General features: G+C 40.7%; 2 protein-coding genes across 6 annotated transcripts in view; one reads left to right on the forward strand and one right to left on the reverse strand.

Annotated features, from left to right (window-relative positions):
- B3GALNT2 (beta-1,3-N-acetylgalactosaminyltransferase 2) overlaps window positions 1-19,496 on the forward strand; it is a 69,337-nt gene that overhangs the window by 38,799 nt on the left and 11,042 nt on the right. The window contains exons 7-12 of one of the 2 annotated variants that reach the window (XM_003735289.6): window positions 418-496; window positions 7,536-7,719; window positions 11,158-11,283; window positions 12,507-12,666; window positions 13,537-13,593; window positions 16,506-19,241. In XM_003735289.6, the coding sequence (XP_003735337.1) occupies window positions 418-496; window positions 7,536-7,719; window positions 11,158-11,283; window positions 12,507-12,666; window positions 13,537-13,593; window positions 16,506-16,640 (741 nt within the window). In that variant the 3' untranslated portion in view covers window positions 16,641-19,241. Of the gene's footprint in view, window positions 1-417; window positions 497-7,535; window positions 7,720-11,157; window positions 11,284-12,506; window positions 12,667-13,536; window positions 13,594-16,505; window positions 19,242-19,496 lie in introns of those variants that run through there. The other variant, XM_035280401.3, reaches the window with a different exon arrangement.
- TBCE (tubulin folding cofactor E) overlaps window positions 17,836-19,496 on the reverse strand; it is a 69,073-nt gene continuing 67,412 nt past the window's right edge. For 2 of the 4 annotated variants that reach the window (XM_008985780.5, XM_054248368.2), the window contains 2 exons: window positions 18,359-18,450; window positions 17,836-18,137 (listed from right to left, as the gene is read on the reverse strand). In XM_008985780.5, the coding sequence (XP_008984028.2) occupies window positions 18,045-18,137; window positions 18,359-18,450 (185 nt within the window). In that variant the 3' untranslated portion in view covers window positions 17,836-18,044. Of the gene's footprint in view, window positions 18,451-19,496 lie in introns of all 4 variants that reach the window. The other 2 variants (XM_008985779.5, XM_054248367.2) reach the window with 1 other exon arrangement.

Consider the following 19,496-nt stretch of genomic DNA (forward strand, 5'->3'; position numbering starts at 1 on the left):
ATGGTCACTTAACTTTAAAATGTGCCAAGATATATTTGAACTCATGAGAATTTTTAGCTTCAAAAAAATCAGAGGTAATAATAGATATTTTTTAAGTAGTGGGGTTGGGATGTAAAATAAATTGCTTTTTGTACTATTAAAGTAGCAAGTAACATAAACATGATTCTGTGTAAGTTGCAGTTCTCAACACCTTAGGGACTGTTGGGTTTACCTCATCTTAAGTATTGTTATTAGATAATAAAAATAGTAGAATACTATATGCCGGCCTGATATTATAAGTCTCTAGTGCACCAGCATCTCAGATGCATTTATCTGCTGCAAGTGGAGTCATGACTTTTGTCAAATGGATTTTAAAAAGTGATACGTGTATTTTTAGTAACGAAACATTGAGTACACTTCTATTCTTACTCCTTTCAGGCTGGAGAGGGTGCATTGCCTCATGAGTTCTTGGAAGGTGTGGAGGGAGTTGCAGGTGGTTTTATATATACTATTCAGGGTAAGTTGGCTGGTTGAAACTTAAAAAGTACATTGAATCTCATACACTTTATCATTGTACTTTACATAAAAGGAGTCTTTGTCATTTAAGAAACTTTATTCAGATAAAATTCACCCTTTTAAAGTGATTGAGTGCTTTCAGTGTATTCATAGAGTTCTACAACCTGCTCCATCTCCCAAAAGGAAACCCCACAACCCATTAGCAGTTACTCATTCTTCCCTCCCCACCTCCAACCCTAACAACTACTGATATACTTTCCTTCTCTGTTGATTTGCCTGTTTTGAACATTTCACATAAATGGAAATGTACAGTATGTGCTCTGTGTGTCTAGTTTCTTTGATGTAACATGTTTTCTAGATCCATCCATTGTGTATGGGTCATTCTTTTTTATGATTATAATATTCCATTGCATAGATAACACACTAATTCATTAATTGATGGACATTTAGATTGCTTCTACTTTTTTTTTTAATATGAATAATTCTGTAGTAAACATGTAGGTGCAAGTTTTTGTGTTATATGTTTCTATTTCTCTTAAATATCTAGGAGTAGAAGCGCTGGGTCATATAATTCTGTATTTAATCATTTGAGGCACTGCCAGATTGTTTTCTACAGCAGCAGCCCATTTTACATTTCCATAGTCAGTATATGAGGATTCTAGTTTCTCCAAATCCTTATCAACACTTACTACTGTCTGTCTTTTAACATATACCAATCCTAGTGGGTGTAAATTGTTACTTCATTGTGATTTTTATTTGTATTTCCACAATAACTAATGACGAGCATTTTGTTCATGTGCTTATTGGCCATTTGTATATCTTCCTTTTTTTGTTTTGTTTTTCTTTTTTTGAGACAGGACCTCACTCTGTTGCCCAGGCTGGAGTGCAGTGGCATGATCACAGCTCACTGCAGCCTCGACCTCCCTGGGCTCAAGTGATTTTCCCATCTTAGCCTCATGAATAGCTAGAACTACAGGTGCATGCCACCATGCCCAGCTAATTTTTAAATATTTTGTAGAGACCAAGTTGCATCATACTGCTCAGGCTACACATTGTTAAAAGGGTGACTTATGGAGGGAGGGAGTGAGGGGTGGAGGGAGGGAAGGAATAAGAGGGGGGATAGAGGGTGAGTCATTTGTATGTCTTTAGAAAAATATCTGTTCAGATCCTTTGCCCATTTATAAAATTAGAGTATTTGTTATTGATGAATTATAAGAGTTCTTTATATATTGTGGATACAAGTCCCTTATCAGATACATGCTTTGCAAATGGTGCCCTTTAACACACAAAAGTTGTAAATTTTGAAGTCCAATTTTGTCATGTGTTTTTCCTGTCATATTTAAGGAACCATTGTCTAATGGTTATCTTAAATGAGGTTACAAAGATCTGTGCCTTTGTTTTATAGTTCCAAGAGTTTTATAGTTTTAGCACTTATATATAGGTCTTGGATCCACGTTCATTTTCATATATATCATGAAATGGAGGCTTAACTTCATTTTTTCGCATGTAGATATCCAGTTGTCCTAGCAACACTGATTTGTTGAAAATCAGTGACTGTAAATGTAAGGATTTATTTCTGGACTCTCTATTCCATTGCTCTATGTCAGTGTACTACACTGTCCTGATTATATAGCTATTTAGTAAGATTTGAAATTGGGAAATGTGAATCCTCCAACCTTGTTCTTTTTCAAGTTTGATTGGCTATTCTGGGTCTCTTGTACTTCCATGTGAATTTTATGATCAGCTTGTCAATTTGCGCAAAAAAGAAAAAACCTAGCTGGACTGTTTTAAGGGATTGCATTCGTGTGTGTGTGTGTGTGTGTGTGTGTGTGTGTGTGTGTGTATTTTAATTTCTGTAGGTTTTGGGGGAGCAGGTAGTGGTTGATTTCATGAATAAGTTATTTATTTATTTATTTTTAGGTTTTTTTTTTTTTTTTCCCCCCCAAGACGGAGTCTTGCTCTGTCACCCAGGCTCAAATGCAGTGGTGCAATCTCAGCTCACTGCAACCTTTGCCTACTGGGTTCAAGAGATTCTCCTGCCTCAGCCTCTCGAGTAGCTGGGATTACAGATGTGTGCCACCATGCTCGGCTAATTTTTGTATTTTTAGTAGAGACAGGGTTTCACCATGTTAGCCAGGCTGTTCTTGAGCTTCTGACCTTGTGATCTATCTGCCTCAGCCTCCCAAAGTTCTGGGATTACAGGTGTGAACCGTCTCATCCAATGAATAAGTTCTTTCTTGGTGATTTCTGAGATATTGGTGCACCCATCACCCTACTGTAACCAACGTGTAGTCTTATCCCTATCTGCCTCCCACCCTTTTCCCACATCCATTGTATGATTCTTACACCTTTGAATTGCGAATTGTCCTGTTATAAACATGCATGTGCAAGTATCTTTTTTGTATAATGACTTATTTTCCATTGGTAGATACCCCAGTAATGGGATTGCTGAATCAAATGGTAGATCTACATTTAGTTATTTAAGGAACCTCCACACTGTTTTCCATAGTGGTTGTACTAGTTTACGTTCCCATCAGAGATTGCATTCTATCTGTAGATCAACCTGGGAAGTATTGCCATGTTAACAGTATTAAGTGTCTGAACATCTATGTCTTATCAAATTTCCTTCAGTCATGTTTGATTTTCAGTATAAAAGTCTTGAACTTATTTTGTTGAATTTATTCTTTTTTTTTTTTGAGACAGAGTCTCACACTGTCCCCCAAGCTGTAGTGCAGTGGTGCTGTCTTGGCTCACCGCAATCTCCACCTCCTGGGTTCAAGCAATTCTCCTGCCTCAGCCTCCCGAGTAGCTGGGATTACAGTCATGTGCCACTACACCCAGTTCATTTATTTTTATATTTAGTAGAGACAGGGTTTCACCATGTTGGTCAGGATGGTCTCGATCTCCTGAAATTTATTCTTAAATGTTTGTTATCTTTTTGATGGTATTGTAAGTGGAATTGTTTTTCTAATTTTATTTCAGGTTTCTTGAGTGTAAGTTCTAGAAATCGTTGGTTTTGTGTGTTGATCTGTGTGCTGCAATATTGCTGAACTGGTCCATGTTTTATTTCATCATTGTATAGTTACCTTATGATTTTCTATAATGCAAGGTCATTTCATCTATAAGAAGAGATAGTTTTGCTTCTTCCTTTTCAGTCGGGATGCCTTTTATTTTTCTTATCTGATTGTCCTGGTTAAAACATATATGTTGAACAGAAGCAGTAAAAGCAGATGTCTTTTGTGTTCCTGACAGTAATTTATACTCATATTTTTCAGATACATGCAGTTGAAACAAAATGTGTTACTAGTCTATAAGGCTTGTATTTCATTTCTGTGCTCCTGTTGTTACTAGCCATTTTCCTGTTATTACAATTTTTTTTTCTGTTACTACAATTTTATAACACTTTCCTTCAAGTCTTAAATTATTACAGATGCCCCTTCACTTATGATGTTACATCCTGATGAACCCATCTTAAGTTAAAAATGTGTGTTGAAAATGCATTTCATACACTTAGCCTGCCGAATGTTATAGCTTAGCCTCACCGACCTTAAACTTGCTCAGAACACCAGCCTACAGTTGGGCAAAATCATCTAACACAAGGCCCATTCCATAATAAGGGTTGAACATCTCTCATTAAATTAAATACAATTAAAGACAGTAGTCACATGAGAGAATGGTTGCATGTGTACTCAAAGCATGGTTTTGGTGAACACATACTGTTTTTACATTATAATAAAGTCAAAAAATTCTAAGTCTAAACAGGAGGTCATCTAGCCCTGTGTTTCTCAAAGGCTGGTCTTTGTTCTGTCTGTGATTTACCTGCATCAGGGTCGCAGCAGTGGCCATTAAAGATACCGATTCCTGGGAGCAGGGGAGAGGGAAAAAAATAGATTCCTGGGCTCCACCCCAGACCTACTGAATCTTTAGACTGAGGGCCCAGGAATCTGCATTTCAGCAAGCATTCCCAAGAATCACTGATTGAATCCAGCTCCATTTTCTACAGGTGAGACTGCTGTGGTCTAGAGACAATAGAACTTGTCCAGTTCTCACAAGTCATGGCAGAGGCAGAAGTCAGATACAGGCCTTCAACTCCCCACCTCATCCTTTCCATTTGCAGTGACAGAGTGCAGTGCTAAATGACATTTCATTTCCTTCGCCACCCTCAGCAGCTCACTTCCTTTATATTTTTCAGAATTTTTCTTTGAGACATTTTTAGAAAATCCTGAGTTCTGCCACAGTGAAAGAATTGCCTTAAATCAGTAGGTTCCAGGGACAGTCACTGCATGTACGTGACAAGTGACTCATTAACTTGTGAAGGGGCAAATAAATTGTCTTTTAAGTACATTAATAATCATTTTTATTATGAAATATCATGGCCAAGCACAGTGGCTCTTGCCTATAATCCCAGAATGGGAAGCTGAAGCAAGAGGATCTCGAGCCCAGGAGTTTGAGACCAGCCTGGACAACATTGCAAGACCCCATCTCTACTAAAAACTTAAAAACTTGCCAGGTGTGGTGCCTGTAGTACCAGCCACTTGGGAAGCTGAGGTGGGAGGATTACTTGAACCCAGGAAGTTGAGGCTGCAGCGAGCTGTAATTACACCACTGCATTCCAGCTTGGGTAATAGAATAAGACCCTGTCTTCCCCCCGCGCCAAGAAAAAGAAAAAAAAAAAGAAGGTACCCAGTGCTCCGAATAAATAAATGTTTACATTTTTTCATATTTGCTTCTGATTTTTTTTTTTGAGACAGAGTCTCGCTTTGTTGCCAGGCACCAGGCTGGAGGGCAGTGGTACAATCTCGGCTCACTGCAACCTCCGCCTCCCGGGTTCAAGCAATTCTCTTGCCTCAGCCTCCCGAGTAGCTGGGACTATAGGCGCATGCCACCACACCCAGCTAATTTTTTTTTTTAGTAGAGACGGTTTCACCATGTTGGCCAGGATGGTCTTGATCTCTTGACCTGGTGATCCACCTGCCTCGGCCTCCCAAAGTGCTGGGATTACAGGCTTGAGCCACTGCGCCCGGCCATTTTTTTTTTTTTTTTTTTTTAAGAAATAAAACGTGTGTCCGGGCACGGTGACTCACATCTGTAATCACTTTGGGAGGCGGGTGGATCACTTGAAGTCAGGAGTTCGAGAGCAGCCTGATCAACATGGTGAAAACCCATCTCTACTAAAAATAAATAACTAGCTGGATGTGGTGGCACACGCCTATAATCTCAACTACTTGGGAGGCTGAGGCAGAAGAATTGCTTGAACCCAGAAGGCAGGGGTTACAGTGAGCCAAGATCGTGCCATTGCACTCCAGCCGGGGCAACAAGAGTGAAACTGTCTCAAAAAAAAAAAAGGAAGGAAGGAGGGAGGGAGGGAAGGAAAGGAAGGAAGAGGAAGGAAGGAGGAGTGAGGGAGGGAAGGAAGGAGGGAGGGAAGGAAGAAAGGAAAGGAAGGAAGGAGGGAGGGAAAGAAGGAAAGGAAGGAAGGAGGCGGGGAGAGAGAGAGAGAGAGATGGCTGGGCATGGTGGCTCATACCTTTAATCCAAGCACTTTGGGAGGCTGAGGTGGGTGGATCACCTGAGGTTAGGAGTTCAAGACCAGCCTAGCCAACATAGCAAAACCCCACCTCTACTAAAAATACAAACTATTAGTTGGGTGTGGTGACTGGCACCTGTAATCCCAGCTACTCACGACGGAGGCTGAGACAGGAGAATCCTTAATCCCAGGAGGTGGAGATTACACTGAGCCGAGATCACGGCACTGTACACCAGTCTGGGCAAGACTGAGACTGTCTCAAAAAAAAAAAATTATATGCCAGGTGTGGTGGTTCATGCCTGTAATCCCAGCACTTTGGGAGGCTGAAGCAGGTGGATCACTTAAGGTCAGGAGTTTGAGACCAGCTGGCCAACATAGTGAAACCTCATCTCTACTAAAAATACAAAAATTATCCAGGTGTGTTGGCAAATGCTTGTAATCCCAGCTATCGGGAGGCTGAGGCAGGAGAATCACTTGCCCGGGAGGTGGAGGTTGCAGTGAGCTGAGATCACACCACCGCATTCCAACCTGGACAACAGAGTGAGACTCTGTCTCAAAAAATATATATATTGTAGATCTGATTGAAACCTTCCCCTTGTGGTTCTCCATAGACACATTCCTCTTCCTTCTCCTCAAAGGTGCCACTTTCCTAAAATTCATGTGTACCCTTCCCATTCTTATTTTTCTACTTTCAACATATTTACATCTCTTTATTTGAGACAGTCTTGCTGTGTTGCCCAGGCTGGAATGCAATGGTGTAATCATAGCTCACTACAGCCTTGAATTCCTGGGCTCCAGGGATCCTCCTGCCTTGTCCTCTTGAGAAGCTGGGACCTGAGGTGCCTGGCTAATTTTTAAATTTTAGTTAGAGATGAGGTCTCCCTTTATTACGTAGAGTGATCTCAGAGTCCTGGGCTTAAGCAATTCTCCTATCTCTACCTCCCAAAGTGCTGGGACATGATGAGCCACCACACCTGAACATGTCTTTAAATAACATAGTTTTGAATATTTTTAACTGATACCTATGGTATCATATTGTATATATCACTTGGCAGTTTTCACTCAACTTTATTTTTCCATGCCAATCCTTTTAACATGCAAGATGAGGTTAATTATTTTAACTGCTCTATTTCATTATGTGAATATACCACAACTTGGCTATTTTTTTCTCTCAGTGGACATTTAGGTTGTTCCCATTTTTCTTCCACAATTACAAACAATGCTATAATTAATATCCTCATGACCATGTAAAATAACGTTAGTAGGTAAATATTTACAAGTGGCGTCAACTGAGCCATAAGGTTTACACATTTTCAGCCTAAATAGATATTGCCAAATTGCTCTCCAAAGTGGGAGTGTCCACCTAATTCTCCTACTGGCAGTGTACCTAAAGTTCCAAACAACTGTTTGTATTCTGTTAGGTTACCTTGGGAAAAGAACTGTATGTCCGAAGTTCTCAGTGGTTTAAGTTTACAAAAGCATTTTTCTCCAACTGCCAACTTTTCCTTTTTAGAAGGTGATACTCTCTTACACAACCTTCATTCTCGGCCTCAAAGACTTGTTGATCATACAAGGAATCTCCATGCGGAGGATGCGTTACTGAAGGAGGAAAGCAGCATCTATGATGATATTGTTTTTGTGGATGTTATCGACACTTACCGTAATGTTCCTGCAAAATTGCTGAACTTCTATAGATGGTAGGTTGTGAAAATGTTGGGTAGCTAGAATTTGTTTTATTGTTTCTTTTTTGGTAGGGGGGGCGTTAGGCTGGTCTTGAACTCTTGGGTGCAAGCAAACCTCCTGCCTTAGCCTCTTGAGTAGCTGAGATTATAGACACATGCCACTGTGCTTCTGTCTTATTGTTCTTCTGCTATAGAGACAATTAATCAACTTCAGACTACTAAGATTTCAACAAACAAAAACCTAAGGCCACTGAGCACCTGGGATATGTATCCTGGCTCCTTGTGAAATCTGCACTTTTAAGATGCTGCCACTTTATTTTGATAAAGATCCATAATGTGATATTAACCTATCAAAAACATGGCAAAAATTACCTGATCAAATGGTGGCTTTACGCCTGCTGGCAGCACTTTGCAAAGCCAAGGCAGGCAGATACACTTGAGGTCAGGAGTCCGAGACCAGCCTGGCCAACATGGTAAAACCCCATTTCTACTAAAAATACAAAAACCAGCTGGGTGTGGTGGCACATCCCTGTAATCCCAGCTGCTCAGGAAGCTGAGGCAGGAGAATTGCTTGAACTCGGGAGACAGAGGTTGCAGTGAGCCAAGATCAGACCACTGCACCCCGGCCTGGGCAGCAAAGTGAGACTCTGTCTCAAAAAACAAAACCAAAACAGCTGGGTGTGGCAGCTCACGCCTATCATCCCAACACTTTGGGAGGCCAAGGCAGGTGGATCACCTGAGGTCGGGAGTTCAAGACCAGCCTGGTCAATATGGAGAAACCCCATCTCTACTAAAAATACAAAATTAGCCGGATGTGGTGGTGCGTGCCTGTAATCCCAGCTACTCAGGAGACTGAGGCAGGAGAATTGCTTGAACCCAGGAGTCGGAGGTTGCGGTGAGCCAAGATTGTGCCATTGCATTCCTGCCTGGGCAACAAGAACAAAACTCCGTCTCAAAAAAAAAAAAAAAGTTGATTCATTTTGAGTCATTTCCACTTGCCACGGTTGTCTCAAGCCAGCATTAGATAAAAATCAGTGAGTTTGGGAATGGTCCATTTTTAGTTGTATTTATTATACCCACCTACCCAGATTCCCCAGTTATAGTCACTCACATTTCACATTCAGGTTACTGATAGGAATTTTCTTCTACTGACTCTCCACCTTGTATTTGCAGTCTTACTCCATCCATTTAAAAACTGCTTGTCCTGATTCTAAAACGCTTATATAGCTTGCTTACTGAAATTCCACAGCTCCCAGAGTCGATCACATTTACAGTTTCCCACACCTTCCAGTGTTTCTTGGAACTTACTTGTAATTCCTACTTGTATAACAGTAATAACAGTAACAAAATATAATATTAGTAACCTATTTTATATTTACATAATATTGATGTGTTATAGTTATTAGTATTATTAGTTTACTCTAGAATCTCAAAGTTTTCTGTTGAGTCTCCTAATACTGTATATCCTGACCATGGAACTAAAACCTTGAAACTATCTCTGATTAGTTTCATTTTTATTTCTTTCACTTTTATTTTTTAAAACCTTATCTTGTTCCTTGGTGAGGCCCAGGGTCTGTTTCTTTTCTTCTCTGTTGCCCTAGGCAGAGTGGGAAGTTACCAGGAACAGTACTTTACAGTTGGTTGTTCCCTGGTCCTGAGGGCTAGATGGTGTAAATGGTTTATGGAAGGTTTTTCTTAGCTGGGGCAAATTATTTATTTATTTATTTTTAATAGAAATGAGATCTTGCTATGTTGCCCAGTCTGGTCTTGAATTCCTCAGCTCAGTCTTCCTGCCTCAGCCTCCCAAAGTGCTGGGATTATAGGCGTGAGCCACCATACATGGCCAGCTGGGGCAAATTACTATAATTTGGGATTCATCCTGTGGATAGAGGGAAGAGATAAAAATGAGGGTTGGAAATCGGGGTTTTTAGACAGTTATAGTAAGAAAAAGAACCTCCTTTTAATTCGGGCCATAAATGAGAGTTTGAGAGCAACTGGAGGTAAGGCAGAGGTGAGGAATGAGCGTGGAGGTCCAGAGGGTCGGGTGTCAGGACTATAAGGTTCTAGGACTCCCTTTAGAGCAAGATATCCAGATGTGGAAGGAAGTATCTTAGCTTCTCCCTTAGTCTCTGCTGCCACCTTCTCTCCCTGGATCGCTGCAGTAACCGTCAACAGGACTCTGATTTGGGACCGGTGTCCCCATAGCTGGCATTACCCATTCCCACCACACTGAAAATGAGTTTCATTATTTTTTCCTCTTTATTCAGTTATCAGTGACCTAAATATTCTTTATCATGAAAATTTATTTCTAATTAGCAAATATTATGTATGCCTTCTGCTGTTAATTAGAAATAAACTTTAGAAACATGTAGTGATGCTGTTTGGTGTGGACCCATTCTTTGACCTAATGAAATTCTAAATTTCTTTTATTGACTCTTCTTACATGACTGCCTCCCTAGCAAAACTGCCTTTTTAAACAGAGGTACAGGGATTGTGAATGTGAAATGAAGGAGTCAATTTGTCTTTAGTCACTATTCTATATTTCATGTCTAGATAAATGAAGTCACTCTCCTTTGCCTTCCAGAAGGTCATTTATAATGGTTTAATTGCTGGAAGTTGTTTCCAAGGGAAAATGTGTTTCAATGTAGTAAGTTAGGTTTTTTTTAAGCCATAAAATATCTTGAGTGTAGTATAAATAGCATTGGATGCATCTTGTACAATGGTGTGCTGTGTGAGAGGCCCAGGTGTAACACCGAATTCATTATCCTGGGCCTTTGTTATTAAGAACACATGGGGTGGGGCCAGGCACCATGGCTCATGCCTGTAATCCTAGCCCTTTGGGAGGCTGAGGCAGGCAGATCACCTGAGAGTTCAAGACCAGCCTGGCCAACATGGTGAAACCCCGTCTCTATTAAAAATACAAAAAAATTAGCTCGTTGTGGTGGCGGGTGCCTGTAGTCCCAGCTACTTGAGAGGCTGAGGCAGGAGAATCACTTGAACCCAGGAGGCAGAGGTTGCAGGGAGCCAATTGCACCATTGCACTCCAGCCTGGAGGACAAGAACGAAACTCCATCTCAAAAAAAAAAAAAAAAAAAAACACATGGAGATGGAGAAGGGTTCAGACATTTAAAAGATTTGGCAGCAGGACTTGAATGATGCCTATGAAGCATTTGTTAAACATATATTCCACTTAAGCCAGATATTTTCCTTCATGCTCTTCCTTTACCTTTTAAAATCAGCTTAGTACTTCTCTGTGTTATGCCACTTAGTAAATACCAAGTGATGGCCTTAGTTGATAACAGCAAAATTTTGTTAGAGCAGATGTTCTCAACATTTGATGAATAATAATACAGATGATAACAGATAGTTTTGAATGAAAGCGTCAGTGATGCCACTGCTTTGGTGTTGCTTTGTTTGGCTGTACTGACTTTCATATCCCTTTTGTGTCAACAGGACTGTGGAAACAACCAGCTTCAATTTGTTGCTGAAGACAGATGACGACTGTTACATAGACCTCGAAGCTGTATTTAATAGGATTGCCCAAAAGAATCTGGATGGGCCTAATTTTTGGTGGGGAAAGTATGTTAGCAATCATGTACCTGATCAAATGTAATTAATTAAGGATAAGATTTTAGGTTAATTATTTTTTTGAAAATGTGGTTGAGATATAAAATTTCTTACTAGACTCCTGGGTTAATACATATTTCCTTACTCTAGGTCAGTCATTCTGGCTCACATCTGTAATCCCAGAGTTTTGGGAAAGCTGAGGTGGGAGGATCCCTTGAGGCCTTGAGTTCAAAACTAGCCTGAGCAACATTGCAAGACCTTGTCCCTACAAAGAATAAAAAAGATGACATGAGCCTGTAGCCCCTAGCTACTTGGGAGGCTGAGACAGGGGAACTGCTTGAGCCCAGGAGTTGGAGACTGCAGTGAGCCATGATAGTGCAACTGCACTCCCGCCTGGGCAACAGAGGGAGACTCTGTCTTAAAAATCATAAATTTTTTATTACTGTACAATGGGAGGAAAATATTTTTTAAATGAAAAGCCTCAGGCTAATGTAGTAATGGAGGGAAAACAATGTGGCTTTTATTCTCATGCCAAAGAAATAAATTGTATTCACATGAGAAGCTACTGTATATTTTGTTAGAATAAGTTTGTGACACATCTCTGAAACCATTTTCTTTGCTTCCTCAGGAGTAATAATGTGGATTAGTGATTGGGTTTTTTTGTTTTCATATATGCTAAAACACAGGGTGATCTTCTAGTACTTTTCATTCAGAAACTCTACAAATGCAACTTTGAGAAAATTTAACATACCAATCCTTTATCTAAAACACCACTGGATAAATAATTCCTTTCCTTAGATTAAAAAAAATTTTTTTTCTTGGTATGAGGTAGAGATTTAAAAAAAATTCTGGCGAGGCTCAATGGCTTATGCCTGTAATCCCAGCACTTTGGGAGGTCGAGGTGGGTGGATCAACTGAAGTCAGGAGTTCAAGACCAACCTGGCTAACATGGTGAAACCCTATCTCTACTAAAAATACAAAAAATTAGCTGGGCATGATGGCAGGTTACTGTAATCCCAGCTACTTGGGAGCCTGAGGCAGGAAAATTGCTTGAACGCAGGAGGTGGAGGTTGCAGTGAGCCGAGATCACACCACTGCAAAGCAAGCATTCTAGCTATTTTCTTTCCTCGCTTCTACAAGCTTATTCCTTTGTAGTGATGATAAAGAAGTCAGGTGTAATAGTGGCAGGATATGTGTCAGACCAACACAAGAGGCCACATTATTTTCCATCTCAGTTTCAGACTGAATTGGGCAGTTGACCGAACCGGCAAGTGGCAGGAGTTGGAGTACCCCAGCCCCGCTTACCCTGCCTTTGCATGTGGGTCAGGGTACGTGATCTCCAAGGACATCGTCAAGTGGCTGGCAAGCAACTCGGGGAGGTTAAAGACCTATCAGGTAATTAATAATTTCTTAGCTGGGCATGGTGGCTCTTGCCTGTAATCGCTGCATTTTTGGAAGGCTAAGGTGGGCAGATCACTTGAGCCCAGGAATTCAAGAGTAGCCTGGGTAACATAGCAATACCTCATCTCTATAATAAAAAAATTAAGGAATCACCTCTCATAGGTTAAGGATGCAACCCTATGTCCCTCAGATCTTGGCTTTAAATTCTATAATCTTTTTTGAGCCTACTTATGTTTTCAGCCAGTATTTATAAGTATAGTCCCTGGAGACTGGGCACCATGGCTCACACCTGTAATCCTAGCATTTTGGGAGGCTAAGGCAGGTGGATCACTTGAGGTTAGGAATTTGAAACCAGCCTGGCCAACATGGCAAACCCCATCCATACTAAAAATACAAAAAGTTAGCGTAATGGTGCACACCTGTATTCCCAGCTACTTGGGAGGCTGAGACAGGAGAATCACATGAACCTGGGTAGGCAGAGGTTGCAGTAAGCCGAGATCACATGACTATATACCATCCTGGCTGACAGAGGCAGGCACTATCTCAAAAAAAAAAAGCTCAGTCCCTGAGAAAGACTTTATTCCTAAGGAGGAACCCAAAGTGCTTCCTGGAGGCTTAAGGTACATGAGAAGGATGGGCCATCTACTCGCGGTGTCTTCTTCTCATTACCTTGTGGGGGTGCTTCATACTAACGGCCACTAGCTTTGACTTTGCGTGAATCCACTTTTGCTATTTCATATTAGAATAATAACAGAGCAAAAAAGTAGAAAGGTAATATATGATGGGAGTGGGCATGGTTTTGTCTTTACAAATAAAATGGCATTTAAAACTTTTACATTTAAACTTTGTGGGCCATGTATATAGGGTGAAGATGTAAGCATGGGTATCTGGATGGCAGCCATAGGACCTAAAAGATACCAGGTAAGTCTTTGGGAGTGGCCTTGGGATTCTTAAAGAGTTGAGGAGGTGAGATTTCCATATACAGATTGAGTGTCCCTTATTCAAAATGCTTGGGACCAGAATTATTTAGGATTTCAGAATTTTTTTGGATTTTAGAATAATTGCATTATACTTTCAAGTTCCACATCTCAAATCTGAAATGCTTCGGTGAGCGTTTCCTTTGAGTGTGATGTTGGCTCTCAGAAAGTTTTGGGCTGGGCAATGGCACACACTTGTAATCCCAACACTGAGAGGCCAAGGTGGGCATGTCACTTGAGCCCAGGAGTTCAAGACCAGCCTGGCCAACATGACAAAACCCCCATCTCTGCAAAGAGTACAAAAAATTAGCTGGGCATGGCAGTGCCTGCCTGTGGTCCCAGCTACTCAGGAGGCTGAGGTAGGAGGATCACTCAAGTCTGGGAGGTCAAGGCTGCAGTGAGCTGTGATTGCACCACGGCACTCCCGCTTGGGCAACAGAGTGAGAGGGACCCTGTTTCAAAAAAAAAAAAGCTGGATTTTGGAGGATTTTAGATTTGAGATTTTCAGATTTGGAATCCAGCCTGTAATGTATATCACACCATGGACAGAAAGAATGAGGATCTTCTACCATAAGTTAATGCTGTTACTGTAATTCACAATAATTCACCTAGGTTATTTCTCAGCCAGTATTTTTCTGAGTTTAAAGCAAAAGGAGGAATGAAAGTTCCCCTACGTACAAAGAATTCAGTTTCCATAGATTCAATCAGAAATTATTTGCAGCTTTAAAATTTAATGACAGAATCCGCTGATTGAGTGTGGCAATCTAAGCATCCTTCCACCCTTCTGACCGGTAACACTAAGACACTGCATGTAATAGAAGGCATCATTTAAAACACGCTATTGCTGAGCCAGGAAAAAAACGAATCTGCAGAGACCAAAGTGGAAACTGGGAGCCCTGGGAAGCAAGCAAGCACAAAGGTGGCTTTTGCTTCAGAGATTTCTGTTGAGTTCTGGATTCTTGCAGCTTCCATTTTGGCCAGCGAAGGTGCAGGCGACAGAAGGCACATGCAGTGTGTCAGTTAAGGGCCCTGACCCCAGAGCAGCTCTCAGTCCAGGACAAGAAAGAAACCCATCTCTACATGGTCCATTTTGATAGTCCAGTTCCTTTGTTGTTACTTTCAGTCTCATCTTCGAATAGAATTCTTTTCTGTATCTGGTAGTAGTGGGATCTGTAGTCTCTGCTGGGTCTGATTCTGCAGTTTGTTTGTTTGTTTTGGTGACCGTGTCATGTCTTTGGAAACTGAATCCTATATTTAAAATGCATTCTTTTTTTTTTCTTTTTTCTGAGACAGTATCTTGCTCTGTCACCCAGGCTGGAGTACAGTGGCCATCTCAGCTCACTGCAACCTCTGCCTCCCCAGTTCAAGCGATTCTCCTGCCTTAGACACCTGAGTAGCTGGGGAGTATAGGTGCGTGCCACCACACCCAGCTGATTTTTGTATTTTTAGTAGAGATGGGGTTTCACCATGTTGGCCAGGCTAGTCTCAATCTCTTGACCTCGTGGTCACCCACCCACCTTGACCGCCCAAAGTGCTGTGGGATTACAGGCATAAGCCACTGTGCCCAGCTTATTTCTATTTTTAGTAGAGGCAGAGTGTCACCTTGGTGGCCAGGCTAGTCTCAATCTCTTGACCTCGTGGTCACCCACCCACCTTGGCTGCCCAAAGTGCTGTGGGATTACAGGCATAAGCCACTGTGCCCGGCTTATTTCTATTTTTAGTAGAGACAGAGTGTCGCCTTGTTGGCCAGGCTGGTCTCGAACTCCTGACCTCAACTGATCGGCCCACCTCAGCCTCCCAAAGTGATGGGATTGCAGGCCAAAGCTACCATGCCTGGCCTAAAATGCATTCTTACAAAGAGGATTTATATTTTTTTCTGCCATGCACTTGCAAGTACTATCTATGAATACTTCAGATTTACAGTTTAGAACTGTTGGGCCTACACAGACTGTGTCTACCAGCCCCAGACCCACCTAAGTGCAAGCTGTAGTTAGACACTCAGGGGAGAGAGACTCCTCTCCATCCCACTGAGGGGGCAAGACTGAGACAGACAAGCCGGGTTTGTTTTCTTATAAACTCCCTGAGGCTGTGGCTCTCAGGGATCCCAGCTGTCAGTCTCCAGTTAAGTCTCCTGTCCCTGGGCTTAGCCTTTCAAAACCCAGGGATCAGCAGACACCTTCAAGGTACATGCTGACTCTACTTGCTCCTACCATTTTTCTTTCACCGAGGAGTTCAGCCATGCTTTATAAAGGTTTTTTAACTTTATCCAACATGTTTGTGTTGTCTAACTGAATGAGTTTCTGTGTGTTCTGCTCTGTTGCTGGAAATAGAAGCCAATTTATGTGCTAGGAAATAGTCTAAGAACTTGAGCTAGGGAGTCTTTAATTCCTCCTCTTCGTTACCAGTCCTGTGACCTTGAACAAGTGATTTAACTCTTTCTCAATTGTAAGGGAAATAATTCTACCTTACAGCATTATTGTGAGAATGGAAATATTTACACAGCACTTGGGTACAGCCCTCACATTATTGTAAGTGTTCCATCAGAACAACAGATGTTACTAATTCTGCCATAGAATCACGTTTAACTGCAAACATGAAACTCACTTGCGGTTTCTAAAATCTTTCATCACAGAATTGCATTTGGTGACTAACTCTTAATCCACACACCGCCTTGTTCTGTATTCCACAGCAGGAGCTGCCACCCCCAAACCTCACCAGTTGGTCCACACATGGAGTTATCCTTGAAATAATTTCAGCATCATTAGAATACATAAAAGCTGTCTATATGCAGACTTTCTTAGGCTCTTCCAACAGTTTCACAGCTCTCAGATCAGCTTCTGTTTTGTTTTTCAACAGGACAGCCTGTGGCTGTGTGAGAAGACTTGTGAGACAGGAATGCTGTCTTCTCCTCAGTATTCTCCACAGGAACTGATAGAACTGTGGAAACTAAAGGAAATGTGCGGTGATCCTTGTCGATGTGAAACAAGATAACAGGGAAATCAGGGCAGGCAAACGATAATCTGATGGCAAGTCTAAGGAGGCCCAGGGTTTAGCAGTAGGCTGTACTATCTTTCAGGAGAGTTCTAAGACTGGCACTTTTACCCAGAACTAGTGCGGTGTTTCTTAATGTTTGCACAAATTTCCTTCTTAAAAATCAACTGGTACTGTAGCATAAGAAAAGTTTTTATTCATATATTGGAAGATTATCAGAAAAATACCAAATTATTTTATAAAAGAAAAAATATTTCTAAATCCTGATGCATCGTGACTAGTCATTTATCATTAACTATAATTTTTGGTTAAAACTTGGCCTAGTTCAGAAATCTGTAGTAACTGAGTTTGAATTTCAGCCTGGATTTTAGGATAGTTCTGTAGAGCTGAATTAGGATAATTAGACAAAAAGAACTCACAGGAATGCTGTGTGATCATGTAATCACATATCTGAGCAATGGTCTCTTATACCAAAGTTTGGGGTTTCTGGAAATGTCAAATTTTGTGGATCACTGAAGTGGGCAACTTGAACTTGAGAAGGAACCAATATGATTCTCAGCTCTGAACCTTGGTTTTAAAGAAGTTCATTCATATGGTAAGACGAATAACCAAATTTTCTTTCTGCCATCTAACATAAATCCTGAAGGTCACCGTTTAATACTCATATTTTTTAAATGCTCAATTTTTGTGGGTATGAATAAAAGCAAAATACCGCTCAGGGTTTTCGTGCCACCAGGAAGGATATTTCTAAATTGTGACATTTTGAAAGAATTTTGCTTTCCTCCTCTCATTGCCTAATGTTTACCTAACATGAGTAACATTTCAATCAGCTGGTAATCTACAGCACATACACTCAGCTCAGGTATAAATATAGGGAAAAGCATGTGATTAAGTATTCTTAAAAAAATAGTGCACCTGAGAAGAGAGATAATAGCATATATGTCATACATTACGTAGAGGATGTGTCTCCCTCAGTTTAAGGGACATTTCCCAAAATGACCAACCAAATCATTTTAGCAACCCTTTAAAATAGTAGTATCACTAGAGAATTCCATTAAAACTAGTCTTATGACAAGACATTAACTGTGTTCAGATTTTATTAGGTAGCTAGTTTCTATTTCATATTTAAATCTTATAATGAAATGCAGTGATGAACTGTAAAAATAAATACGAAATAAGATCAGAAAACCATTAGTAGGTTCAAAGCCTTTATTATAGCTATTATGTATTAGCCTAGAAATGGTCGCTTCCCAACAAAAAATACATCCATTGTTAAAATACATCCCTTGTTATACTTAGGGCAAGTAGTAACCCCCCTTTTTTTGACAGAATTGTTCCAGTGAATCATTTATTTCTGGTGAACCCCAGACATAAGCAGTGTAGTCTCTAAATTTTATTAGTTGGTCACCATCGCACTAACAGACAGTCTCCATTTTCCACAGAATAAAACTGTAATGACTTTAGGTCATTTTCCAGCTCAATTTCTCTGCCCGGCTTCTAAAATTAGAACAAAGGTGGGAAAGGATGTGATTAAGACAGTATGTATAACGTATGTTATACATACTCTTCCCCGCCCCACTCCATCCTCAGGCAGTAGCTTACCCTTAAAATCAAACAGATCTGTGGCCTCCATTTAGAATCAAACTTGCTATCTGGAGACGGTTTAATGTCACAGTTTGGGGATTAAGCTTGACTTTATATTTTGCTAAGCAGCTTACCTCGGGACTTTCATAGGACAACAGAAGGTCTGACACTGGAACTTTGAGAAGACGTGACAGGAATCCCTTCACCTTTTGAATTGTCATGGAGCCTATCAAAAGATGAGAACAGTCCGTTAGTTCTCTCAGATGACAGTTACCTGTAAAACTAGCTCATATGATGAGACCACAGTCACTGCAGTGATAGCTGTATCTGTCATTTTTCAGTGTCAGTTTACCCAAGTCAGTAATTAGGGGAAAACCCAAGTCTTTCTATCAACTGTTCATTTGGGGAACTGGGAAATGGAGCCAGTGGCCCTAAGTGCCCTTGGACAGTGCATTTCATGCATTTCAGTAGAGAATCTTTCTTAATCTGAATAAACCAGACATGATACTCAGCACAGAATAATGGGAGTGAAATCAGTAAGTTTTCTTTTTGAACCTTTGTGATGACTTCTTATGAATTACTGAGCAAACACTGGAATGGTACTCAGGTGTCCTGAGGACATCTCTCAACCTCTCTGGCCCGAGTTCCCCCTCTGTAAAATGAAGATGTCAACTAAATGACCTACAAGGTCCCTTTCAGCAGGGCCATTCTGTCATTATGTAATTTGTAACTGTGTTAAACATACATGGGAATTAACTTCAGAGTAAACGCGTTGGTTTGTTCAGAACAGACTATGAACTTCTTTCCAAAGATGGGTTGTGGTAAATAGTGGATATTTTGATTATGAGAAATACAGTTTCCGTGAAGCTTTAGCTGGAGATGCAGCAATAGTGTGCTGTTCCTACAAATATCACAATGTATTCAAACATATTTTTCTATCAGAAATCATTTTTGTAAAAGCTGTGTGTTTTTATGCAACTTGTGATAATAAATGTTATCTTTATTTTAGAATAAAAACTGGCCTTTTTGTATGTAATGACGAATATAAATAGAATTTATAATTTTAATTAACCGAATTTGCTCTTTCCTGTGTGAATATGTGATAGTCTAGTCTTTTCGAAAGATTTAGATGGACTGGCTTTCATTGTCTGGATGATGGTTAGAGAAGCGTTAACCGCTGCACACCAGTGGGAAGTGGCATACTCCTGATACATGCCAGAAACAAAAAGTTTGGTCATCAGGCAATTCTAAGAAATCTGCCTGGTCTGCTCA

Source organism: Callithrix jacchus, chromosome 19 (assembly GCF_049354715.1).
Source record: "Callithrix jacchus isolate 240 chromosome 19, calJac240_pri, whole genome shotgun sequence".
Classification (NCBI taxonomy): domain Eukaryota; kingdom Metazoa; phylum Chordata; class Mammalia; order Primates; family Cebidae; genus Callithrix; species Callithrix jacchus.